At 49.7% G+C, this 23,257-nt stretch overlaps 2 protein-coding genes across 3 annotated transcripts in view; one reads left to right on the top strand and one right to left on the bottom strand.

Moving 5' to 3' along the window:
* The first annotated feature begins 1,815 nt into the window (after positions 1-1,815).
* On the top strand, positions 1,816-15,091 carry Ifnl1 (interferon lambda 1). The gene is given in 8 exon segments (XM_021210483.1): positions 1,816-1,867; positions 6,469-6,525; positions 6,528-6,628; positions 6,868-6,942; positions 7,887-8,030; positions 8,132-8,218; positions 8,302-8,400; positions 15,086-15,091. Coding segments are annotated over 8 exon segments (621 nt in total).
* A 2,900-nt stretch (positions 15,092-17,991) lies between these two features.
* Lrfn1 (leucine rich repeat and fibronectin type III domain containing 1) overlaps positions 17,992-23,257 on the bottom strand; it is a 16,698-nt gene continuing 11,432 nt past the window's right edge. For both annotated transcript variants that reach the window (XM_029547678.1, XM_021195720.2), the window contains exon 5: positions 17,992-19,680. In XM_029547678.1, the coding sequence (XP_029403538.1) occupies positions 18,786-19,680 (895 nt within the window). In that variant the 3' untranslated portion in view covers positions 17,992-18,785. The remainder of the gene's footprint in view (positions 19,681-23,257) is intronic.

Here is a 23,257-nt window from a genome sequence, read left to right as displayed (position 1 = left end):
GGATTTCTGAGTTCGAGGCCAGCCTGGTCTACAGAGTGAGTTCCAGGACAGCCGGGGCTATACAGAGAAAAACAACAACAACAAAAACAAAAACAAAAACCAAAAAAAACAAAGAAAGAAAAGAAAAAGAAAAACAAACGGAAAAACAAAAAGACAGGGAGGAACAGAGGGGCACAGAGAGAGGCATTGTCATCTAGCATGTCGTGTTTCCCCTGGCCGTGTATGAGAGCGTCTTCCTCTGTACACTCCTAACTGTGGTTATTAGCCAACCCACCAGTCTCCTAGTGAAAGGTCACCACGGGCTTCTCTGGCATTTCCGTCCTTGGTTTCTGTATTGGTTTCCCCTGTGCCCCCCTCCCTCTCCTATCGCTATGTTTATCTGGTCTTGTCTCTGCCCATTTCCTAGTGGGTTGTTTGTTGGGGATCAGGGTTTCGTCTTGTTTGTGTTTTGTTTGGGGGCGAGTTTTGCTTTGATTGTGCAGCCTTTTCCTATGTAGCTCAGGCTAGCCTCCTAGTTCCTCAGTCTCCCTGGTGCTGGTGTCACAGGCATGTGTCCAATGACTAGAACAGGTTGTTTTGTTTTGTTTTTTAATTCTTATATATGTATGGACGTGGGTCTGTGGTATGCACATGTGTGTTTAAATGTATGTGCACACGCATGCAGAAGCTGGGGGTTCACATCAGGTGGCTCCTTCAATCAGTTGTCATCCAACTTTGGTTTTGTTTTGTTTTGTTTTGTTGAAACAGAGTTTCTCTGTGTAGCCTGGCTGCTCTGGAACTCACTGAGCCATCTCTCCAGACCGTCCACCTAATTTTTTGGGTGCAGGGCCCCTCACTGAGCCTGGAGCTCAGTGGTTGAACTGGCTGTCCAGCAAGCTTCTGGCATCCTCCTGTCTCTTCCTCCCCAGTGCTGGCATTGTGGGTCCATGCCACTGTACCGAGCTCTCCCTGTGGGTGCTGGGCTGCAAATGCATGCTCACACACTTGTACAGCAAACGCTTTATCCCTTAAGCCATCTCCCCAGACCCCTGGATCAGTTCTGAGAGGTGGGGGGGGAGGGGTATAGCCAGGTCCGTGTGGGGGTCTATGTTTGTGTTCTCAGCGCTTGAAAGGCTAAGACAGGAGAGGTGGGAGTTCAAGACTGGCTAGGCCAAGCTACACAAGGAGACCCTGTCCCCAAACCCTTGTACAGCGTCAGTGAAGATACAATTTGTCTTTTTCCAGTCCATAGTTGAATACAGTGCTGACACATACCCATAACCGCAGCACTCAGAAGACTGAGGCATGAGGATCGCCCATAAATTCAAAGCTAGCATGGGGTACATAGTGAGATCCAGGTCAGTCTGGGCTATGGAATGAGACCAAATTAAAAAAAAAAAAAAAAAAAGACAAATCAGGGAGTGTTAGCACACGCCTTTAATCCCAGCACTCAGGGACTGAGGCAGATGGATCTCTGTGAGTTCAAGGTCAGCCTGGTCTACCGAGTGAGTCAGGCTAGTCAGTCTACACATCAAGACCCTGTCTCAGAAAACAAAAACAGAAACAAAGCAAAACTAAGCAAATAAACCCACACCCACAACAATCCTCCGGGGGTGGACTCTGGGTGTGGCATTTATCCGGGCAGATTGTACTCCCCTGGAGAGAGCAGAGCCACAGCAAGCCATCCTTCTCTGGAAGCTCTGGTGGACAGCACCAGGTAGACCACACAGACGCAGACATGACCTGTGACCCAGACATGGCCTGTGACACCATGACCTCCTGAATATATACCTTGCATTCTCTGCAAAGCCTAGAAGACTGAGAAAGACTGTGAACATGGGGGATGCCCTCCATAAGTGGGTGAGAACCAAAGCAGAAGACACAAAAGGTCAGTAACTTACAAGACTCAAGGAAACCTCTGGGGAGTCGTCACACAAGCAGTAAGTACTTGCTCCAGAGAGGAGCCTCTTCCGAGGAGCTGCCCCAAAGTGGTGCAGGGAGTTCTGGGCTTTTATGAGTCCTCACCCATGTTGGGGTGGGCTTTCCTGTGATAGAGCTTCAGGGGAGTCCCCCAAAGTCCTGTAAGAACCTCCCAAACAACTCTGCTTCTGCAAGCTGGACTTGGATTGGCTCCTACGTCGGTCTGCCATTGCTTCTGTCTGGGTGAATAGAAATAGACTCCACGGGCTGGTGAGATGGCTCAGAGGGTAAGAGCACCGACTGCTCTTCCAAAGGTCCCGAGTTCAAATCCCAGCAACCATATGGTGGCTCACAACCATCCGTAACAAGATCTGATGCCCTCTTCTGGAGTATCTGAAGACAGATACAGTGTACTTACATATAATAAATAAATAAATCTTTAAAAAAAAAAAAAAGAAAGAAAGAAAAGAAAAAGAAATAGACTCCACATGTAATCGTGCACCAGAACAGGCTGGAGTAGAGAGAGACACTTAGGGGGCTTGCCCACCCCTAAGAGTGAGCAGCCCAAATTCTACATCTTCTTGTTTGTCTGTCTGTTTGTTGTTCTGTTGAGACAGGGTTTCTCTGTGTAGCCCTGGCTGTCCTGGAACTCACTCAGAGATCCACCCACCTCTGCCTCCTGAGTGCTGGGATTAAAGGCATGTGTCACCACAGCTGGCTAAATTCTACATCTTGTGCCCATCTCCCTCATACCTCACTCCCAGACCTGAGACAGTTGGGGTCCCTGGATGGTGCAGAAATCATACAAACCACAACTCCAACTTGATCCTGACCAAGAAGCTATATGTTCAAATGACATTTGTTTTATTTTTATAAAACCCCGTTTGTTTATTGTGTTCATTTTTGGTGCATATGGAATCTTAGAGCAGAAATCACCGGAGTCCGCTCTCCCCTCCCACCACGTGGGTTCCAGGTTTTGAACTTGAATTGTCAGGTTTGGCTGCAAACACACCCACTGAGCGCCGGCTCGCCAACCTAAAGGCTGTAATATTTATTTTCCAGCTCTGCCCCTTGGTAGGGATTGATCCGAAGAAAGCACTAATGGTACTTCCACTTCCTGTCCTCTCTGCATCCGCTCAGAAGGAAAGCCTAGAGAAGCCGGAAGATCCGAGCACACCAGTGGGAAGCTGTCAGTGTGTGGGGACTGCCCACCCTTTCCACGAGTGAGTGCAAAAGTGCGCCCATGGTATGTGGTGGGAGGGTACCAGCTGGTGTTCTGCAGACGGTTCTAAAAAATCTCCCACACAGGGGACAGGTGTGGGCCTTATGGGAATAGGGAGCTAGAGGCGACCTAAGTGCCCATCTCTGGGCGAGTGGGTAAGTACAGGCGCTGTGGGCGCACGCTGTCACAGTTCCACAGGGAACTGGATGTCCGCAGCTGTGTGGGGAGATCTCAGAGATGTGGTGTTAAGTTTTGATTTTTTTTTCAAAGTTAGTAGATTTATAGCGCAATCTCATTTGTGTAAATTGGAAACGCATAGACAAAGTCACAAATTAAAACGGTGCCTCTTGGCAGTTGTATATCAAGCCCGTTGAAGTGGGTGTCTGGGAGGTGGACGGGTGGGGGTGGGGATCGGAGAGGAGGGGAGCCTTATGGGCCATTTGTGGCTCTGCGTTATGATCTGACAAGTATGATTAACAACCCCGGGCACTGAGAACTGAGACGAAATGAAGAAATAAAAACTGCAGACACATCACAGAAATTGCTTACTGGTTGTGCGGATCGGATAACTGCAGGACTGAACAACAATAGCAGAGCCCCCAACCCTTCCCCTGCGTGAGGGCCCTAGAGAGTGCCCTTGTCCCTCTTCAAGTTACCCAACAGTCAGAAAGGAGACACTTGTGACTGCGGAGGTGTGTCTGTGCGAGTGGATGTGTCTATGTGTGTCTGTGTGTGCACATGCATGCATGTCTGTGTTTCTCTTGTGTGTGTCTATGTGTGTGTACATGCATACGTGAGTGTGTGTGTGTGTGTAAGAGTGTGTGTGCACATGTGTGCATGCATTTATGAGTGTGTATGTCAGTGTGAGTGTGTGTGAGCTGTTAGCGGGTGTCTTCTTCCTCAGTCGCTCTTTAACTTACTTTATTTTGCGGGTCTCTCACTCAATCTGAAGCTTCCCAACTGGTGAGACCGACTGTCCAGCAAACCCCAGGGATCTTTTTGTCCGCCTTCCCCAGCTCAACGATCACAGGCATGCAATGCTGTACTCAAATTTTTTGTTTGTTTTGTTTTGTTTTTCAAGACAGGGTCTCTGTGTGGCCCTGGCTGTCCTGGAACTCACTCAGTAGATCAGGCTGGCCTCTGGCTCTCTCAAGTGGTGGGATTAAAGGCACACACCAGGACTGCCAGCCATACTGACTTTTTATAAAGGTCCCGGAGATGAGACTCAGGTCCTGATGCTTGGGGACAAGCACTTTCACCCACTGAGCCGTCTTCTCAGCCCATCTCTGTTCCTTCGCTTTTGGAGATGGTCTCGTTATACAGCTCAGTCTCCCTCAAAACATTCAATCCTCTTGCGAGTATAGGCTCTGTGGCTACTCTGTCACAGTTACAGACAGGGGATTAGATGCCCACAGCCTGTGGAGAGAGCTTCCGGACACCGGGATTATAAGCACTGGCTTATACACCGAGCTTCAGCTCTGCCCAGGCTCTGGTCCCATTTCTCAAAGGCATGCACCGTGAGGTGGGCACAGAGAATTCAGTTCACACCTCAGCCTGTTACTCATCAGCAGAAGGACCCCCAGGAGGTCATCAGAAAAGTGGGGTAACCATTATAAAGGCCAGGCTTCTTCTGAGAGACAGCCTTAAAGGTTACAGTCACACACCCCTCAACAGCCTGCAGCCAGTGATGGACCACTGTGTTTAGTAAAGGATCTAGAAGGGTTTTGTTGTTGTTGTTGCTGTTTTTAAATTTTTATTTATTTTTAGTATATGAGTGTTTGCATGTGTATATTTGTACCACATTTGTGCCTGGTGCCCTCAGAGACCAAAAAAGGGCATCAGAAACTCTGGAAGTGAAATTACAGATCTTTATGAGCTACCATTAGATAAGCCAGGTCCTCGGCAAGACCAGTATGAAGTGGGAATTTCTGGTTTCTTTGGAGACTCAGCTGTGTCATGTGATGGTTTTCTGGAAGCTGTCTGGTGAAAGGGCTTGTGATGTTCCGCTGGAGCAGACACTTGGGAAGGACATGTGACGTTGGAAAAGAATGTGAGTACCACCCAACACACAGTGGACAATGCGCCGTCTTTGTTGGTCCTTGCTGATGACACACTTGCATTGGTTCGCCTTGCTTTCTTCTCTGATTTTCACTTGTCATGACTTTGTAGAGAGAAACACACCAAAGAACTTCTGGTGGTGTTCCGGCTGCTTCTTGCTGCTTCAGTGGACTCGTGCGATTGGCAGAGCCTCTTGGTTTCTTCTGGATCGAGCCACTGCTGCTGTTTGGTGTTTTGCTAGTGGACTTGACTGCTGACAATGAAGATTGGAATCGCCCCAAAGAACTATGTCTAAACAGGCTCATGCCCCCCTTTGTCCTGTTAGCCATCTTCCTTCCCTACCTTCAGTTGGTGGGCTATAAAGGAGGTTAAAGCCTTTTTTTAAAAAAAAAAAAAAATTTATTTATTTTATATATATGATGAGTACACTGTAGCTGTCTTCAGACACACCAGAAGAAGGCATCAGATCCCATTACAGATGGTTGTGAGCCACCATGTGGTTGCTGGGAATTGAACTCAGGACCTCTGGAAGAGCAGTCAATGCTCTTAACTGCTGAGCCATCTCTCCAGCCCTTAAAGCCTTTAAGAACCCTTATTAAAGTAGGTTTTGAAAAATATAAGTCTATGCCAGTAAGTGTCCTTACCCGTTGTCTTCCTCAGCCCCTCATTCTACGGGACGCTCCTCCCTCCTCGCACACCTCACTGACTCACAGGCCCGACTGTTCCCAAACATCTTCAAATACCCAGAAACGAAGCCTTTCCAGCTACCAGGCTACTCCCGAACAAGATGACATCTGAAAAATAACCCTCACAGTCGCGGCAGAAATTACTCATGGGAATATTACCGAGACAACTCCTCAGTCAGACAGCCTCTTCCACATGCACCCACCTCCCACCACCTCCCGGTCCCCCTGTGACCTCAAGCCTTCTGCTAGCTCACGCCCTCTCTCCCTCATTCCCTTCCCCTCTTCCTCAATCCCTCCCTACCCCCCCCCCCATGTAATCTAAATTGGGAGCCCCAGGCTTTGGTGGCCTGAGAGAGATAGGTTTGCAGACTCTTGACACTGGGTTCAGTTTCTCTTTCCTTCTTGACCTGGCCACACCCACACCTGATCACTTCCAGGGCCCAGGGTTTAGCTCTGCCCATCAGTGCCGGTAAGCACACATTTCCTTTCCCTTACCTCCCCCTCCCCCTCGCTTTGGACTCGTCCAGGATAGCACCAGTAGCCCGGCCTAAAAAGCAGAGCCATGCAGCTCAGGAGATTCTTGGGACTTGAGCGTGGCCACAGTGTGCCTGCTGGGTCTGGTGACCATGGTGCTGGGCTTGGCCACTGCTGGTCCTGTCCCTCTTCCAAGCCCACCCCAACCGGATCAGGCTGTCACATTGGTAGTTTCCAGTCTCTGTCACAACGGGAGCTGGATGCCTTTAAGGAAGCCAAGGAGGCGTTAGTGTGTCACCATTACCATAATGGGCCACCCTACGTCATTTTTTCCGGGATGAAGATGGGAGCCTGCCGCTGTGGGCTAACTCTAATCTTCTGCTATAGGTTAGCCTTGAGCCTTCCAGCTATGACCAGTCTAAGTCTATCTTTCTGTTATGGGTTCAAATCCTCCTGCCAGGCTGTCTCACTCTTGCCGCTGTGAACTAGCCCCCAGTTCTCTTGTGCGGGCTAACCTGTGCCCTTCAGGAAGAATCGCTTCGGAAGGACATTGGGTGCAACACCAACCCCTTTCCCAGTGCCTGGGACCTGGGCCAGCAGCAGGTGAGTTGGAAGCACGGTCACAATTGCCCCGTGAAATACCCCTCTCCTCCTAAAGTGGCTCCTTTGTCCCTCCAGTGCCTCTGCCTCTTCCATGCTTAGCCGGCTTATTCCCATCGCCTTTTTCAGGGAAGGGAACACAGAGTCTCACTTCGTAGCGCAGGCTGACCTCAGTCTTAAGGTCCTCACTTGGCCTCAGCCTCCCAACTATGCTGGGATCACAGGCACGGAGCACCATGCCTGGCTCCTCTTTCTGTCCCAGCCTGTCTGCCACCCTAGTCCCTGCCTCACTTCCTGCTTCCCCCCTCTAAGAACTTTCTAAGAGTTTTCTCTCCTCTATTACCTATTTCCCCCACACAGACTCTGCCCTCTGACTCTCATCTCCTAGAACCTTCCATGCAAACCCCGCCCCTGTTCCCGCCCCCGCCCGGGTCCCGCCTCCCAATCCTGGTCTCTTCTCCCTGCTCTATCAAACCTCTGCGAGCCCAGATTCCCTGTTTGCTGCCACCTTGTTTGCCTCCTCACCTGTCTTCTCCCTTCCCTTTATTCCTCATCTGCATCCCCTCCGTTGGTATTTCTACCCATGTGCCCTGCTCTCTGGATCCCTCTTGTCTACTCATCACCTGTCCCCTTGAATGACCTACACCACCTTCCCCCTGCATGGCAATAGCCCCACAGCCCAACCTAACTGTGCTTTGTGGGGACTGGGACAAGTATGTATGGTGAGAGAGACTCGAATGAGGGCTCACACAGGCTAGGTAAGTGATCTACCACTGAGCCACGCCCCCCAACTTCACACTGGGGGATTCTAGGCAGGGACTCTACCATGTGCTATGCCTCCAACTCATGAGTGGAGGATTCTGGTGAAACCCTCAGAACCACACTCCCAGCCCTTACCCCAGCCCTTACCTCAGCCCTCTCACCTATTATTTCTTGCCTCACCTCAGGTCCAGGAGCGCCCCAAGGCCTTGCAGGCTGAGGTGGCCCTGACACTGAAGGTCTGGGAGAACATGACTGACTCAGCCCTGGCCACCATCCTGGGCCAGCCTCTTCGCACACTGAGCCACATCCACTCCCAGCTGCAGACCTGTGTGAGTCCTGGGTCCCTGTCTCCTCCCCATTGCGCCTCCAGCCACTTGGGCTTCCCCTGTGCCCCAGCAGCAGCCTCACAGTCCCCATCCTCTGTCCACAGACACAGCCTCAGCCCACAGCAGAGCCCAGGCCCCCGAGCCGCCGCCTCTCCCGCTGGCTACACAGGCTCCAGGAGGCCCAGAGCAAGGTGAGTCTGGGCAGGGGCCTGGGATCTGCAGGGCCTGGGAGCTCTGAGGCCCAGCAGACCCTGAGCCAGCCCTGTCCTTTCAGGAGACCCCTGGCTGCCTGGAGGCCTCTGTCACCCTCAACCTCTTTCGCCTGCTCACCCGGGACCTCAAGTGTGTGGCCAGTGGAGACCAGTGTGTCAGAGTACGGTGGCCCGGCCCAGCCCATCCAGGACTCTGGACTCTAAACTCAGTCCCACCCTGCCTTAATTTATTTCCTCTCACCTTTTATGAAGCTGCAGCCCAGGCTGGGTTTATTTTTCTACTTTTATACAATTCATGCAGACATAAGCCAATAAACTGCGAGGAGTTGGATTCTTCCGTCATGTGTGGTCTTGAGTGTTCATTCCTGAATGGCTGTTGGCTTGTGCCTGAGTGTGCATGTCTGCGTGGTGCAGGGGACACTCGAGTGTGCGTCTGTGTATCTGTCTTCTGTGATGCGTACCCAAGGGACCACCTCCGTGAATCAGAGGCTAAACAAAGATGTGTCCTTGTGTGGCCTGGCCACGTACACGTGTGTTTACAAACATGCTTCGAGGTCTCTCTCTAGTCTATACCCACTGTGTATCCATCTCTCCTTTAACAGTGTTTCTGGGACAGATGGGGCTCTCATTCAGGATTCTATCTCCTATAATAGTATCAAGAAACCCAAACCAGGCTGGAGAGGTCGCACAAAGGTGAGAACCTTAGATCTGATCCCCAGGACTTATTTAAAAAAAAAAAAAAAAAGTAACAGTGAACTTTGGAAGCAGATACATCCGAAGGACCAGCCAATCTAGCAATGGCAAGCGTCAGATCTAGTTGTAGACCTTGGCTCAGAAAATAAGGTAAAGAGAAATTGAGAAGACACTCAACATGCACTTCAGGCCCCCATACACATGCACACGTGTATATACGTGAGAAAGTACATAAACATTAAAATGTGCCCGGTGTGGTGGCGCATGCCTTTAATCCCAGCACTTGGGAGGCAGAGGCAGGTGAATTTCTGAGTTCGAGGCCAGCCTGGTCTACAGAGTGAGTTCCAGGACAGCCAGGGCTACACAGAGAAACCCTGTCTCGAAAAACCAAAAAAACAAAAAAACAAAAAAACAAAAAACAAAAAACATTAAAATGTGTAGTACACAGGTCAGGGCTGGAGAGACATCAGAAATTAGTAGCACTGGCTACTCCTGCAGAGGACTTGAGTTGGGATCCCAGAACCAACATGGTGTCTCCCAACCGGTCATAATTTCCCATCCCAGGGATACGATGCCCTCTTGTGGCTCCCACGAGCACCAGGCACACCCTTGGTATACATATGTACATGCCAGCACTCATGTAAGTGCATAAAATAAAAATAATTATGTGATTTCAAAAAGCGATCAACTGAGGGAGATACATGGTATTGACCTTTGGCTTCTATGTGTACATGAGAGCTCACACAAATGCATGCAGCACGCAGGCACACATACATCCAAAGAAAGAACTCATCTCATATGGCAAAAAAACAAAAGGAATTTATTATCACACAGAGTATTGGACCTGCACAGTCACTCTGCTCTAAACCTATACACATAAGCTTGATACCCAGCAACCACATGGTGGAAGGAAGAACTTACCCTCCAACTTGTCTCTGACGCCCACCCTAGGGTGTGTAAGTCTTAAAATTATTATTATGTGTATGGGTGTTCTGCTCACATGTGTGTCTGTGTACCAGATACATGCCTGGTGCCTACAGAGGCCAAAAGAGGACATTAGATCCCCTGTAACTGGAGTTACAGATGATTGTGGGTGCTGGGAATCAAACCCAGGTCGTCTGAAAGAGAAGTCAGTGCTCTTAAACACTGAGCCATCTCTCTCTCCAATCCCAAAATGTAAGTAAGTAAGCAAATAAATAAATAAATAAATAAGCACATATATTATTCTGAGTGTGGTTGTGCACACACTCCTGTAATCTCAGCACAAAGAAAGTGGAGGCATAGCCAGGCATCATGGTGGCGCACACCTTTAATCCCAGCACTTGGGAGGCAGAGGCAGGCGAATTTCTGAGTTCGAGGCCAGCCTGGTCTACAAAGTGAGTTCCAGGACAGCCAGGGCTACACAGAGAAACCCTGTCTCGAAAAACCAAAAAANGTGAGTTCCAGGACAGCCAGGGCTACACAGAGAAACCCTGTCTCGAAAAACCAAAAAAAAAAAAAAAAAAAAAAAAAAAAAAGAAAGAAAGAAAGTGGAGGCATGAGGGTCAGAAGTTCAAAGTCATCCTTGGCTACCTACCTATCTGGTTCAAAACCAGCCTAGGATAGTAAAAAACAAAACAAAAACAAAACAAAGCAAAAACCCCTAACAAAAGAGATGCACATGCAAGGCTGGAGAGGAAGCTTTACCCCTGGCAGCCGGCCCCTAGGAAGATGGCTGTAGTTAGACCCAGAGCTGAGAGGTGAGGCCGGGCAAGACTACTTCTACTGAACATAGAGTTTGCAATTTTGTCTCACAAAACTGATTTCTAGTGGATCTCCCATCACGTGTTACTTCTGCCTTGATTTGTGTGTATGTGTGCATGTGTGTGTGTGGCGCATATGTTCATGTGTGTGTGTGCGTGCATGTGTGTGTGTGTGCATGTGTGCATGTGTGTGTGTGTGTGCTCATGTGCATGCAGTGTGAGTGCAGTGGAGGTGAGAATCACCCTCAGCTGCCACCCCTCCATAGCTGTCCACCTTGTTTTGTTTTCCTTTTGCTTTGGCTTGTCTGTTAGGCTATGCCGGCTGTTCAGTGTGCCCCAGAGATCCTCCTAGTTATGCTTCCCTGGCACTGGATTCCAAGCACGTGCTGCCATGCCTGGCTTCTGCTCATTCCTGCATGGGTTCTGGGGATTCGAACTCTGGTCCTCATACTTGTGCAGCTAGCACTTTACCGCCTGAACCAGCCATCTTTCCAGCCCGAAGAGTGCATCACTTCATCAAGATATGGAAATGTATATGTTTGAGGTCATTCAGGACGACACAGTGAAACAAGGAGAGCGAGAGCGAGAGCGAGCGCGAGAGCGAGAGAGAACACCACTTTGGTGTTAAGTGTTAGCTTCTCACAGGACCATAGGTTACGGGGAGGGATGTGGGGAGTTGAGGGTTGGGAATGGAGCAGGAGAGATAGCTTAGCTGTTATGAGCCCTTGCTATTCTTGAAGTTCACAGGACCCGCCCACACCTGATGACTCACAACTGCCTGGAACTGAATCTCCAGGGGTTCTGGTGCCTCTGGCCTCTGTGGACACCTGCACTCATGTGCACATATGTACCACACACACACACACACACACACACACACACACACACACACACTTAAAAATAAAAAGTTTAGGGCTGGTGAGATGGCTCAGTGGGTAAGAGCACCCGACTGCTCTTCTGAAGGTCCGGAGTTCAAATCCCAGCAACCACATGGTTGCTCATAACCATCCGTAACAAGATCTGACTCCCTCTTCTGGAGTGTCTGAAGTGTACTTACATATAATAAATAAATAAATATTTTAAAAAAATAAAAATAAAAATAAAAAGTTTAGCGTGGTGGCACACACCTTTAATCAGCACTTAGAAGGCAGAGGCAAGCTCATTGCTGAGATCAAGGCTCGCTTGATTACAGGATTCCAGGTCAGCCAGGGAGGGCTACACAGAGAAGCCCTGTCTCAAAACAAGCAAACAAACAAAAAACAAAAAAATCAAGACATGAATGTAATTTCAGCCCTCTGTGCCCAGAATCTCTGCATTCATGCATACTACCAACCTCTAATGGAACATGTTCAAAAGCTCCAAACCCACCTTGTGTCTAGACTTAACATGCCCAAGATTCTCCTTGTCACACTCTGCTAAACAACACACAAAAACCCAAATAGTATCTCAGTTACAATGAATGTAGCCTGATTGTCATCTGGAGAGGATTTAAAAGGAACGTGTGTGTGGCCCCATGAGCATTCTGTATGAGGGACTCCAGCATCTCCAGATGTCTGTATCCCCCGGGGTTCCTGTATCCAATCACTTAGGAGCACCAAGGGACAAGTGTGTTGACCAAGAATGTGGTCGTTCTAGAGACCCAGGTCTGATGAAGAACTAACTCAGTAGGCAAAAGCAGCAAGTGCCCCATTGTTCAGAAGCACGCGCTCTCGGATCCAGGGGAAGAACTGCAGGGCGCTGATCTTGGCAATTGAGAGGAGGAGGGAGGAGGAATTCCCTCATCAGACTAGTCAAGACATGTCTGGGTTCCAGAATTAGACACTGCCTTCCCATCTGAACATGGTGGCACATGCTTTCAACCCCTGGGAGGCAGAGGCAGGCAGATCCCTGTAGAGAGAATAACTTATGTATTGTATCAATGTATCACCTATCCATTAAAAAACCTATGTCTTGCTGGGCAGTGATGTCACATGCCTTTAATCCCAGCACTTGGGAGGCAGAGACAGGTGGATTTCTGAGTTCAAGGCCAGCCTGGTCTACAGAGTGAGTTCCAGGACAGCCAGGGCTAAACAGAGAAACCCTGTCTGAAAAACAAAACAAAACAAAACAAAAACAAAAACAAAAACCTATGGCTTATGGCTTAGACAGGAAATAGAGGTGGAACATCTGAGAGGAGAAAGGATTCTGGGATAGAGCCAGGCGCAGGGAGATCTGCCCAGGAAGACGTGAGGAGACGGGCACATGGTCCCTGAGCACAGGTAACCAGCTACGTGGCAGGATGTAGGTTAAAGCAAATGGGTTATCTTAAGTTATGATCTAGTCAGAGAAGAGCCTAGCTATATAACCAAGGTATTTGTAAATATACTTTGAGTCTGAGTCTTATTTCTGGGAGCATGAGGCCGGGAAGCAGAACCAGGCGTAACTTCAACAGATCCCTGTTGAGTTCTCAGAGATCCTGGTCTACACAATGAGCTCCAGCTCAGCCAGGGCCGTATTGAAAGACCCTGTCTCGGAAAGCAAAGCAAAACAAGACAAATTGTATAAAGGTAGATGGATGGATGGATAGATAGATGATAGATAGATGGATGGATGGATGGACAGATAGACGGATGGATGGATAGATAGATGATAGATAGATAAATGGATGGATGGATAGATAGATGATAGATGGATGGATGGATGGATAGATAGATGGATAGATAGATGGATGGATAGATGGATGGATAAGAGAGAGAGAGAGAGAGAGAGAGAGAGAGAGAGAGAGAGAGAGAGAGCTGGTGAGATGGCTCAGCAGGTAAAGGTATTTGACACTAAGCTTGATAACTTGAGTTCAATCCCAGGGAGTACATGGAAGAAAGGAGAAAACTAACAATGCAAATTGTCCTTTGTCTTCCACATGTGACAGATGCATTCACAATGATTGAGTGTATAAAGAAATGAGTGAATGAATGAATGAGTGTTCAAGCACGGTGACCCGTGCCTATAATCCCAACGCTTTGGAGGCAGAGGCAAAAGGATCATGAGCTTAATCCTTGGCTACACAAGATCTTGTCTAAACATCTTTAAAAAGAGAAGAAAGCCCGGCATGGCAGTGGGCACCTTTAAGCTCAGCACTTCTGAGGCAGTGGCAGGTGGATTTCTGAGTGAGTTCAAGGCCAACCTGGACTACACAGGAACTTGTGGTCAGACAGGTTACACAGTGAGATGCTGAGGACAAGGGAAGATGATAAGAAAAGACAGGTAATATGGTTTAAATATTTAAAACATTCTATTGTGGAGCTGGAGAGGTAGCTTAATATTTATGAGCACTGGCTCCTCTTCCAGAGGGTCCAGGTTCAGTTCCCAGTACATACATGGCAGCTCACAACCAGCAGTAACCCCGGTTCCTTTTCTGGTCTCTTCTGGCACAAACCACAGACATAGTACACGGATAGGCATACAGGCAAAACACTCATACATATAAAATAAAAATCAATAAAAATACCATTCAGTTATATCATCTGACTATATTTGGAATTTAGGAGTTTGTCACAGACCTGTTTTCTGTGTTTTTCTCTACCTTCCTCGGAATGATAGCTTTAAATCCTAAACTTAATGCTACACAGTCACAGAATGGGTGCAGAACCTACAGTTCTCACACCCTTGTACCAATAAAGTCAGAAGGAAAGAAGAAAGCAAATGGAGATGTCTTTTTGTTGTTGTTGTTGTATATTAAGAAAGGAAGAAAAATAATTAGTCCAGGCTGACCTCAAACTTAAAACGACAAACCTCTGATTCTCCTGCCTCAGACTCCTGAATACTGGGATCATACACATGTTCTACCAGGGCCATTTTCTTCTTTGTGACCTTTATTTTTGAGACAGGGTCTTACTGTAACCTTGGGTGGCCTGGAATTTGAGATTCTCCTGCCTCTGCCTCCCAAGTGCTGAATTACAGGCTTTGCCATCGGGCCTAGCAGTTTATATATTTTATTCATCGTGAAAGCCTCTATCCTGGGCCAAGCATATGGCACATACTCAGTAAAGCTTTATCAGTTCTTGAGTGACAGAGCAATCAGAGCTATATATTGTGACCCTGCTTCTTACAGCAGTAATGACCTTTCCTGGGTGTGTTGTGTAGTGTCTTGGGTTCTATGATATACTGACTCGCACATTAGGTAGGGTGTGTGAGCACAGAGCCCAGCTGGAGGGAGCGCTGTGCACACAGGTATCTTCATGAATGATCTGTTTACTGGGCCAGTGTAAGGATCTGCCTGGCCTGAAGTCCTCCAGTGCTGCTGTCCTTGCCTCCCACCCTCTCTGTCCAGACCAGCTTCCTCCCTCTGGCTCCGTTTCTATTTCTGTCTTGCTTTCCTCCCCCAAGGCCTCAGGGGGCCCCTGGCTAGCTTGAAGTCTTCTTCCTTTTTCACCAGGATTAGGAAGGAGTTTTCATGGCAGGGTATCTGCAAGCACTGAGATGCCCAGAGTCCCTGACTTGGCCCAAACCACCTTCGCCTTATTCAGTCCCTGCATAGCCCCTCCTCCGTTATCCTCCACTCCCCAGCAGACCCCGCCCCACTTATGCTCACACAGGTAAGCTCAGAGGTCTCCTCCCCTACTCCTTTAACAGCTGGCTTTGGAGACCCCAGCTCAGCTAGGGTCACCAGAGCCATTCCCCAGTCTCCAGACACAGCTCCGGAGGCAAACTGCCAATTCCACTCTTTTCTCCACGGGAAGCAGACCAGGAAGGAGCCCTCTGACAGGGACTGCCCTCCCTCTGGTTCTGACCTCTGCCTGTAAAATAGACTCTGGACATCTATCCCACACAGTGTGGGCAGACAGGCAGGGGCAGAAACTGCCCCACTGAAAGGGCTAAAAGTCAAGGATAGGGCAGAAATTGCTCCATCTGCCTTTTATTGCTAGAGACGTTTGCAGTGTCTGGCTTTGGTGCCCAGGCTAGCCTCAAATTTTTGAGCTCAAGTAATCAGCCTGTCCCAGCTTCCTGAGTAGCTAGGAGTCCAGTTGTGTCATCTTGCCCAAATCAACCTGCCTTTAAAAACAAACAAACAAACATATTTTGTTGGCAAAAAAAAACCAAAATACCCAGGGTCTCATGTAGGCCAAGCTGTCTCAAATTCTGCATGTAGAAGAGGATAGTTTTCAAGTTTTTACTCTTTAAAACCGAACGTTGATTTCTTCTATGTGTAGCATGTCTGAGTGTATGCTGCGTGTCACACACATGCCCACAGAAGCCAGGACACGGGATCCCCTGGAACCAGAGTGATAGACACTTGTGAGCTGCCAAGTGGGTATTGGGAACCAAACCTGGCTCCTTTACAAGATCAGTGGGTGCTCTGAACCACTGAACCATCTCTCTAATCGCTAGTTTTGAACTTAAAACAAATTTTTTTGTTTTTGGTTTTTTTTTGTGTGTGGCCTGGAACTCACTGTGTAGTCCAGGCTGGCCTGGAACTCAGAGATCCACCTGCCTCTATCTCCCAGAGTGCTGAGATTTAAGGTGTGTACCACCACCACCTGGCTAATTTTTTTCTAATTTAATTAATCAATAATCAATTAATCAATCAATTAATTTTGTGGAGATTTCACATGTGCTATAGCACTTGGGTCCCAGGCATCAAATTCAGATTGAGGCTTGGTAGCAAGTGTCTTTACTTACTGAGCCAACTTGGCAGCCCAGTTGTGAACTTCCGGGTCTCCTGTTTCTACCTCCCAGCTATCAGTATTTCAGGCAAGCTCCGTCGTGCCCAATTTCTACCTGCTTTGTTAAGTCTGTTTTCCCAGGACACACACCTATAAACCTGGCACTCCAGAGGATAGGGCAGGATAATTGAAAGTTCAAGGCCACCGGGCAGTGGTGGTGCACGCCTTTAATCCCAGCACTTGGGAGGCAGAGGCAGGTGGATTTCTGAGTTTGAGGCCAGCCTGGTCTACAAAGGGAGTTCCAGGACAGCCAGGACTACACAGAGAAACCCTGTCTCGAAAAAAAAAAGAAAGAAAGAAAGAAAGAAAGAAAGAAAGAAAGAAAGAAAGAAAGAAAAGAAAAGAAAAGAAAGTTCAAAGCCAGTCTGGGCTACATTTTTATCAAGACCCTGCCTCCAAAAAAACAAAAAAACGTTTGTGATGGTATACACATAATCTCTGCACTCAAGAGGCAAAGACAGAAGGATTGCCACAAACTTGAAGCCAGCCATGTGTGTGTGTGCATGTATGAATGGTTGTATGTACTTCTGCATTTGGGTACGGTAGTGCAAACCCTCAATCCCAGCACGTGGTAGAGGCAAAGGTCACAAAACGCTAGCTGGCCTGCTCTATCTAGGGAGTTTCCAGGGCAACACAGTGCTACATAGGGAGACTCTGTCAGAAACGAGACACACACACACACACACACACACACACACACACACACACACACGTATGCATATATAGAGGCTAGCCTAACCTATATAGGGGTTTTCCAGGGCACCCAGTGCTACACAGGAGACTGTCAAAATCAACTGGACACACTCAGGTATGTATGTATGTACTCAGGCGTGGATGTATGTATGTGCTTGGCGTACTTGAGATGGCTCAGCGAATAGTGTTTGTCATGCAAACATGGGGCAGTTCAGACCCCAATACACTCAAAAAATCACCTATAACTCCAGCATGGGGGCAGAAATGGACAGAGGACCCTGGAGTTCAAGCTACAATGGGTCTGTCTCAAAAAGTGAGGGGGGGGTGACAGAGGAAGACACCCAACATTGCCTTTGACCTCAGCATTCACACATGGGTGAGTGCACCAGCTCATGTGTATTCACACCCACATACTAAATCAGTAAGTGAATACTGCATGTAGATTGCTTTTTTTTTTCAATGTTGTTTTGAGATTCACTTACTGTGTAGCTCTAGCTCTGTAACTCACTCTGTAGACCAGGCTGGCCTTAAGATCACAGAGATTCCCTTCCCCAGCCTCTGCCTCCTGAGTTTTGGGCTTAAAGTCAAGGGCTACTATGCCCAGCTGGAATCAATATTAAATAAATTGATCTCAATTTTCCACCCTCTGGTTATGCCAGGACATGTTATCTATTCCACCTGGCCTCAGCGTCTGTATCTCTAAGATGGGTTAGCAATATGGATGTCCTAGGATAATTGTGATGGTTTAAAGGTGACCAACATACTGGCCATCTGTCACTATCATTTTTTTGTTTCTCTCCACCTCCGAGCTTGCCTGCCAGTCTCCCCATTCCTACTGTCATGTTCTCTTCAGCCTGATTCAGAGCACACACACACACACACACACACACACCCCGGCCCCAAAAACACACACTCCACACACTGGTCAGCAGAGCCGCCTCAGACACAGAAAAAAGTTTAATTCTGCTGCGGCGGAGGGTCCCGGCTCCGAGAGGGGGATTTGGTTTTTGTTTGTGTGGGATTCATTGTGGGGATAAGGAAGGTAAAGAGAAGAGTCTGGTCCTTCTGTGGGACCTGCCCGGAAGATGGTGAGGACAGGGAATCGGGAAAGACACGGACACTGGACAAAATAAATAAATAAACAAACAAACAAAGGAGGGCAGAGGGAGAAGAGACGACCATGGAACAGAAAAAAACGGGAGACAAGTAGGGAACGACTTAAAACAGACTACAGAGGGCAGGAAAGACAAGGACGGGGGCGGGGGGGGGGGCGGAGAGGCCCCTCCCTCCAAACCAGACTGGTGGGACCAAGGGATGGGGCTGAGTGAGGGACTGGAGGCTTTGGAGGCCGCCGCGGGGCAGAAGAGATCTAGTCCAGCCAGATACAAGGAATGGGCCCCTCGCCCCTGCCCCAGGGTCCCGGGTAGGGTAGGGGACTCGTGTCTCAGTGCTGCAGTGTGGGGGGGCCCCGCCCCTCCCCGCGCTTCGCTGTGTAAGGCACCGGCTCCGGCGAGGTCCGCGAACGCGCGGGGGAAAGGGCAGAGGGGTGGAGTCGGAGAGGCCAGCGACCTGCCACCAATCCCGAGGCGGGTGGGCGTGGCCTCGACGGCGGCCGGCCCCGCCCCTCGCGAGTCCCTTCTCTCCAGCCTCCCCCGCATCCGGCCCGGCTGGGCAACTAAGTGCGGCCCACAGGCGTCCCGGTGCCCGTGCGCCCGTCGCTCACACGGTACTCTCCAGCATCCATTCGGTGCTGGTGAAGGCCAGGCGTGCCCGGGCGGAGCCCAGCCCCAGGTCTCCGTCCTCCCCGGCCGCGCCCCCTCCGGCCCCGTCCAGGTGCGGCGTGGACCGGTGGCGCTTTGTCCGCCGGGCGCGGCGCGGGTAACTGTGACTCTGGAACAGCGCCCCGTAGTCCCCGTCGAAGGAATAGCGTTGTTGTGGCCTCGGTCGGGCCGGGGCTCCCCCAGGAACCAGAGCTAGCGTTGGGGGCGCTGAAGTTGGAGGCCCCAAGGCCCCCGAACGGCTCCTTCGAGGGCCGGTCATGGCCCTAGATTCCTCCCCAGAAGTTTCCTCGGAGGGCAGCAAGCACAGCGAGGTGGCGGAGCCACCCAGAGAGCGTCCAAGCACCACCTCTAGCTCAGTGGAAGTCGCCTCGGCCTCCATGGCCTTTGCCTCGATGGCTGCAGGGACGGCCACCTCCCGCAGCGCCTCATAGCGGTCTGGAGGCGGTGGGGCGGAGGCCTGCTGCGTACCTGCGCCGTTGGTCTGAGAGCACACGTGGCTGACCCGAGGGGGCGTCCTAGACGTCCCCTTGATGCGGCGGCTGTCCCCATCGCCGTACACCTTGTAGCGAATCATGAGCAGCACAATGAAAACGAGAACAGAGGCTACGATGACGCCCCCGATGGCGATGATCATGGTGCCGCCCAAGAAGTGGGCTCTCAGTGGGCGGCATGGTGCAGGATCTCCCGCGGTGGTGAATTGCACACAGCCCACCACTCTGGTAGCCGGCAGAGCGGTGGCCCCGTCGTCGTAGACTGCCAACACACACAAATCATAGGCGCGACCAGCCGCCAGGTCATTCACCAGGAAGGTCTGGCTGGTAGAAGGGATCATCCTGTGGAAAGGGGTGCAATCAGGACGCAGTTAGCCCCACTCTTAACCACGTCCCTTCACTTTATGCCCTAACTGTGGGAAACCATGCTACTGGACCATGCGCAGACTACAGGATCCATTCAAGTCAATATAATGCCAGCCTCTCATCACTGCTCCAGACCACACCCCCTCATCTATATGCCCCGCCTCCAGAACCACCTGCCTTTAGCATCACCTGCTGGGACTATCTCTGCTCTACCTTGGAATAGTATCACTCATGCTCCCTGTACATAGCTACTATTTAAGGAGATCAATGCTATGGCCACTCCCCCTAATCTGCGTGCTCTTCCTCCATTCAGATGGACATTGGAGTTAACAGTGGACTTGTAGTTCCTGGTCTTCATCCAGCCTCCACCTCTTGAATGCTGGAATTTCAGGCTTGCAGATGTGTACAGACATATTGGTTTGTCTGGTTTTGTTTTTGTGGTGGTAGGGAACAAATCCAGGGCTTCTTGCAAGCACTCCACTAGGTGAGCTACATTTCCAGCCCTAATTCCTCTTTGATACACTCTTACCTTGGGGGAGGGAGCATGCTGCAGGGCATGCCCCAGCTCCTGGCTCAGTTTCCAAAGCACCTAAGCTACACATTCCCACTCACTGCCCTTCTAAGTTGCACTCTGGCTTACAAGCCATATCCCTTCGAGGTACCTTGGGACAGCTCCTCTAGAGGCAACCGGCTGTTCTATGAACGCTCATCGTTGTACTACCAGAATTCCAGGAACCAATTCACTGAAGCATACCCCCAACATACTCATCTACGACTGACTAAACTGTAGCCAAGCATGGGCTTCATTCTTTGCTATAGCATAGCGAAGTCCTTCAGTTAAACACCCAGGAGACACAACCTCTCTGCCCTTTGCTAGCTCTGTGACCATACACCTGTGTCTTAACTGTGCACCATTTCCCTCTAACAGGGACAATGAGAATTCCTATATCCTTGAGATAGCACAGGGAATGAATGAGTTAACGCACCCAAACAAAGCCCAGATTGTCTAAGGATGTCTCTGTGAGCTAATGTCCCATCCAGGGTTTCCAGCAACTTGGTGGGCTCCCACTCTTTTTAGATTACATTTAGTCTACAACAATATCATTGTTAACTGGCCTGACCTCGTCTAAATTACATTTATTAATGTGTATATATGTGTGTGCAAGAAGGAAGTCAGAGGACAGCTTGCAGGAGTCTGTTCTCTCCCTTCCACCATGTGTGACCCAGGGACCGAACTCGGGTCTCGCGTCATCAGGCTCGGTAGAAAGTGCCTTAAGCCACTGAGCAATCTTACCCACTGCACACTCTACATTCCTCTGAGATCTACCCTAGGGACATTCCCTCCCAGACTTAGGTGTCTTTTGATGAGCACAGTCTGTTTGGGCTACTTCCAGCCTCAGGGAATCCAGAGTGTGGAGTGTGCCCTGACTGGCATGCTCTGCAACCAACCTCGCACACTGCTCTCCAGCCAAGGCTCTTACTGGCTCACCAGAGACAAGCACCGCCCCTTCCTCTGCTTGAGACCACGCAGAACAAGCTCCACCTCTTCCAAGAAAGCCACGCCTCATCCCCAAGCATGCTCACCTGTCCGAGCGCCACAGGCCTGCCAGTGGGGCTGCCTGCTGGCCCTGAGGTGCTCTCCAAGAAGGTCCCTGCCATCTGATACCACCCCCTACCCTAGGGCTTAAAGCATAGGTCCCACCCTCCCCAAAAGACCCCACATTAAGTTCTTCATTTTTCATAAACCACCCACTTCAAGCTGCCCTGACCACCTTCTTGGCTGTAACTTTCCCTTTTCTTCTCTTAGAGGCTTGGATTTCCTTGGTTCTTCTCCTCAAATAACCAGTTGCTAGGGGCTCCCCCCTTTTCAAGGACAGTCACTGGCTCCTTAAGGGAGCCTGGGCCCACGAGTCTCTCATTGGCTGTCAGACCAGAGCAAGCAGCTGAGCAGGCTTCTTGTTGGATGTCACCTCAGCCCATGGCTGCAGAGAGGGAGTTAACCCCTGCAGTGCCATCCTATATGCACAAGCATCTGCAAAGGAGGATGCAGGCTAGAACTGGGGCCCTCGGGGAACAAGAGTCCTTGCCCAACTGGGGAGAAGCAACCACCAAGATCTGCTTACATACTGGGTCCGGAGCTTTCCCCCACCCTGCCACACAATGGCTATGGATCAGAGAGGAACAGTAAAGAGAGATGAAAAACCACGCAATCCAAATGACTGACAGAAACGCACCAACCATCTCCCCACCACCCCTGCCTGGCAAACACTAGGTATGCAATAAGTGTGCGTTCAAGCATATGAAGGATAGCTCTACCGCTCTCTGTGTCCGAGAGCAAATGATCTCTCCCACGGAGCATCAAGTTCTGTGACTGAGAAGAAAGAGAACTGGGGGTGTGGCTCAGTGGCAGAGCCTCTGCCTAGAATCCCCCAGTGAGGGGCTGGGGGCGTGGCTCAGTGGCAGAGTCCCTGCCTAGAATCCCCCCAGTGAGGGGCTGGGGGCGTGGCTCAGTGGCAGAGCCCCTGCCTAGAACCCCCCAGTGAGGGGCTGGGTTTATTACAGGAGGATTGTCTAGCATGTGTGAGGCCCTAAGTTCAATCAACAGTACCATAAAAATGAATGAATAAAAATAAAATGAAGGCTGGTTAGATAGCTCGGTGGGTAAGGGAGCTTGCTACCAAGGAAACAACCAGAGTCTGACCCCTGAGACATGTTGGAAGGAGAGAACTGATTCTCCCAAGATGTCCTCTGATTGCCATATGCATGTTATCACACACACACACACACACACACACACACACACGTAATTTTAAGAATGCTAAATGATGCACATAAGTAATTTCTTTCTTTCTTTCTTTCTTTCTTTCTTTCTTTCTTTCTTTCTTTTTTTGTTGTTTTTTGGTTTTTTGTTTGCTTGAGACAAGGTCTCTCTGTGTAGCCCTGGCTGTCCTGGAACTCACTTTGTAGACCAGGCTGGCTTCAAACTCAAGAGATCCACCTGCCTCTGCTTCCCGAGAGCTGGGATTAAAGGCGTGAGCCACCACCCCCCAAAAGATAATTAAAAAAATTTTTTAATGAAATAAATGGTGGTGATGGTAACAGCTTTATAGCAAACATCTGCATCTTTGTCCATAATTTATGAAAGTTCTGTTTGGGGCCTTGGTCTGCTGACTGACTGTAAGAATGGGTCTGTCTGTCTATCCAGGGAGGGCACCCTCAACAGTGTCCTCAGCCCTGACAGCCAGAGAACAATGAGGAGACGTGTACTCGGTGCAGTGATATAGATGTGTACTCGGAGCAGTGATATAGATGTGTACTCGGTGCAGCGATATAGACGTGTACTCAGTGCAGCGATATAGACGTGTACTCGGTGCAGCGATATAGACGTGTACTCGGTGCAGCGATATAGACGTGTACTCGGTGCAGCGATATAGACGTGTACTCGGTGCAGTGATATAGATGTGTACTCGGTGCAGCGATATAGATGTGTACTCGGTGCAGCGATATAGATGTGTACTCGGTGCAGCGATATAGATGTGTACTCGGTGCAGCG

Source organism: Mus pahari, chromosome 1 (assembly GCF_900095145.1).
Source record: "Mus pahari chromosome 1, PAHARI_EIJ_v1.1, whole genome shotgun sequence".
Classification (NCBI taxonomy): domain Eukaryota; kingdom Metazoa; phylum Chordata; class Mammalia; order Rodentia; family Muridae; genus Mus; species Mus pahari.
Note: the sequence above shows the minus strand (reverse complement) of the source record. Positions and strands in the feature narration are given on the sequence as shown.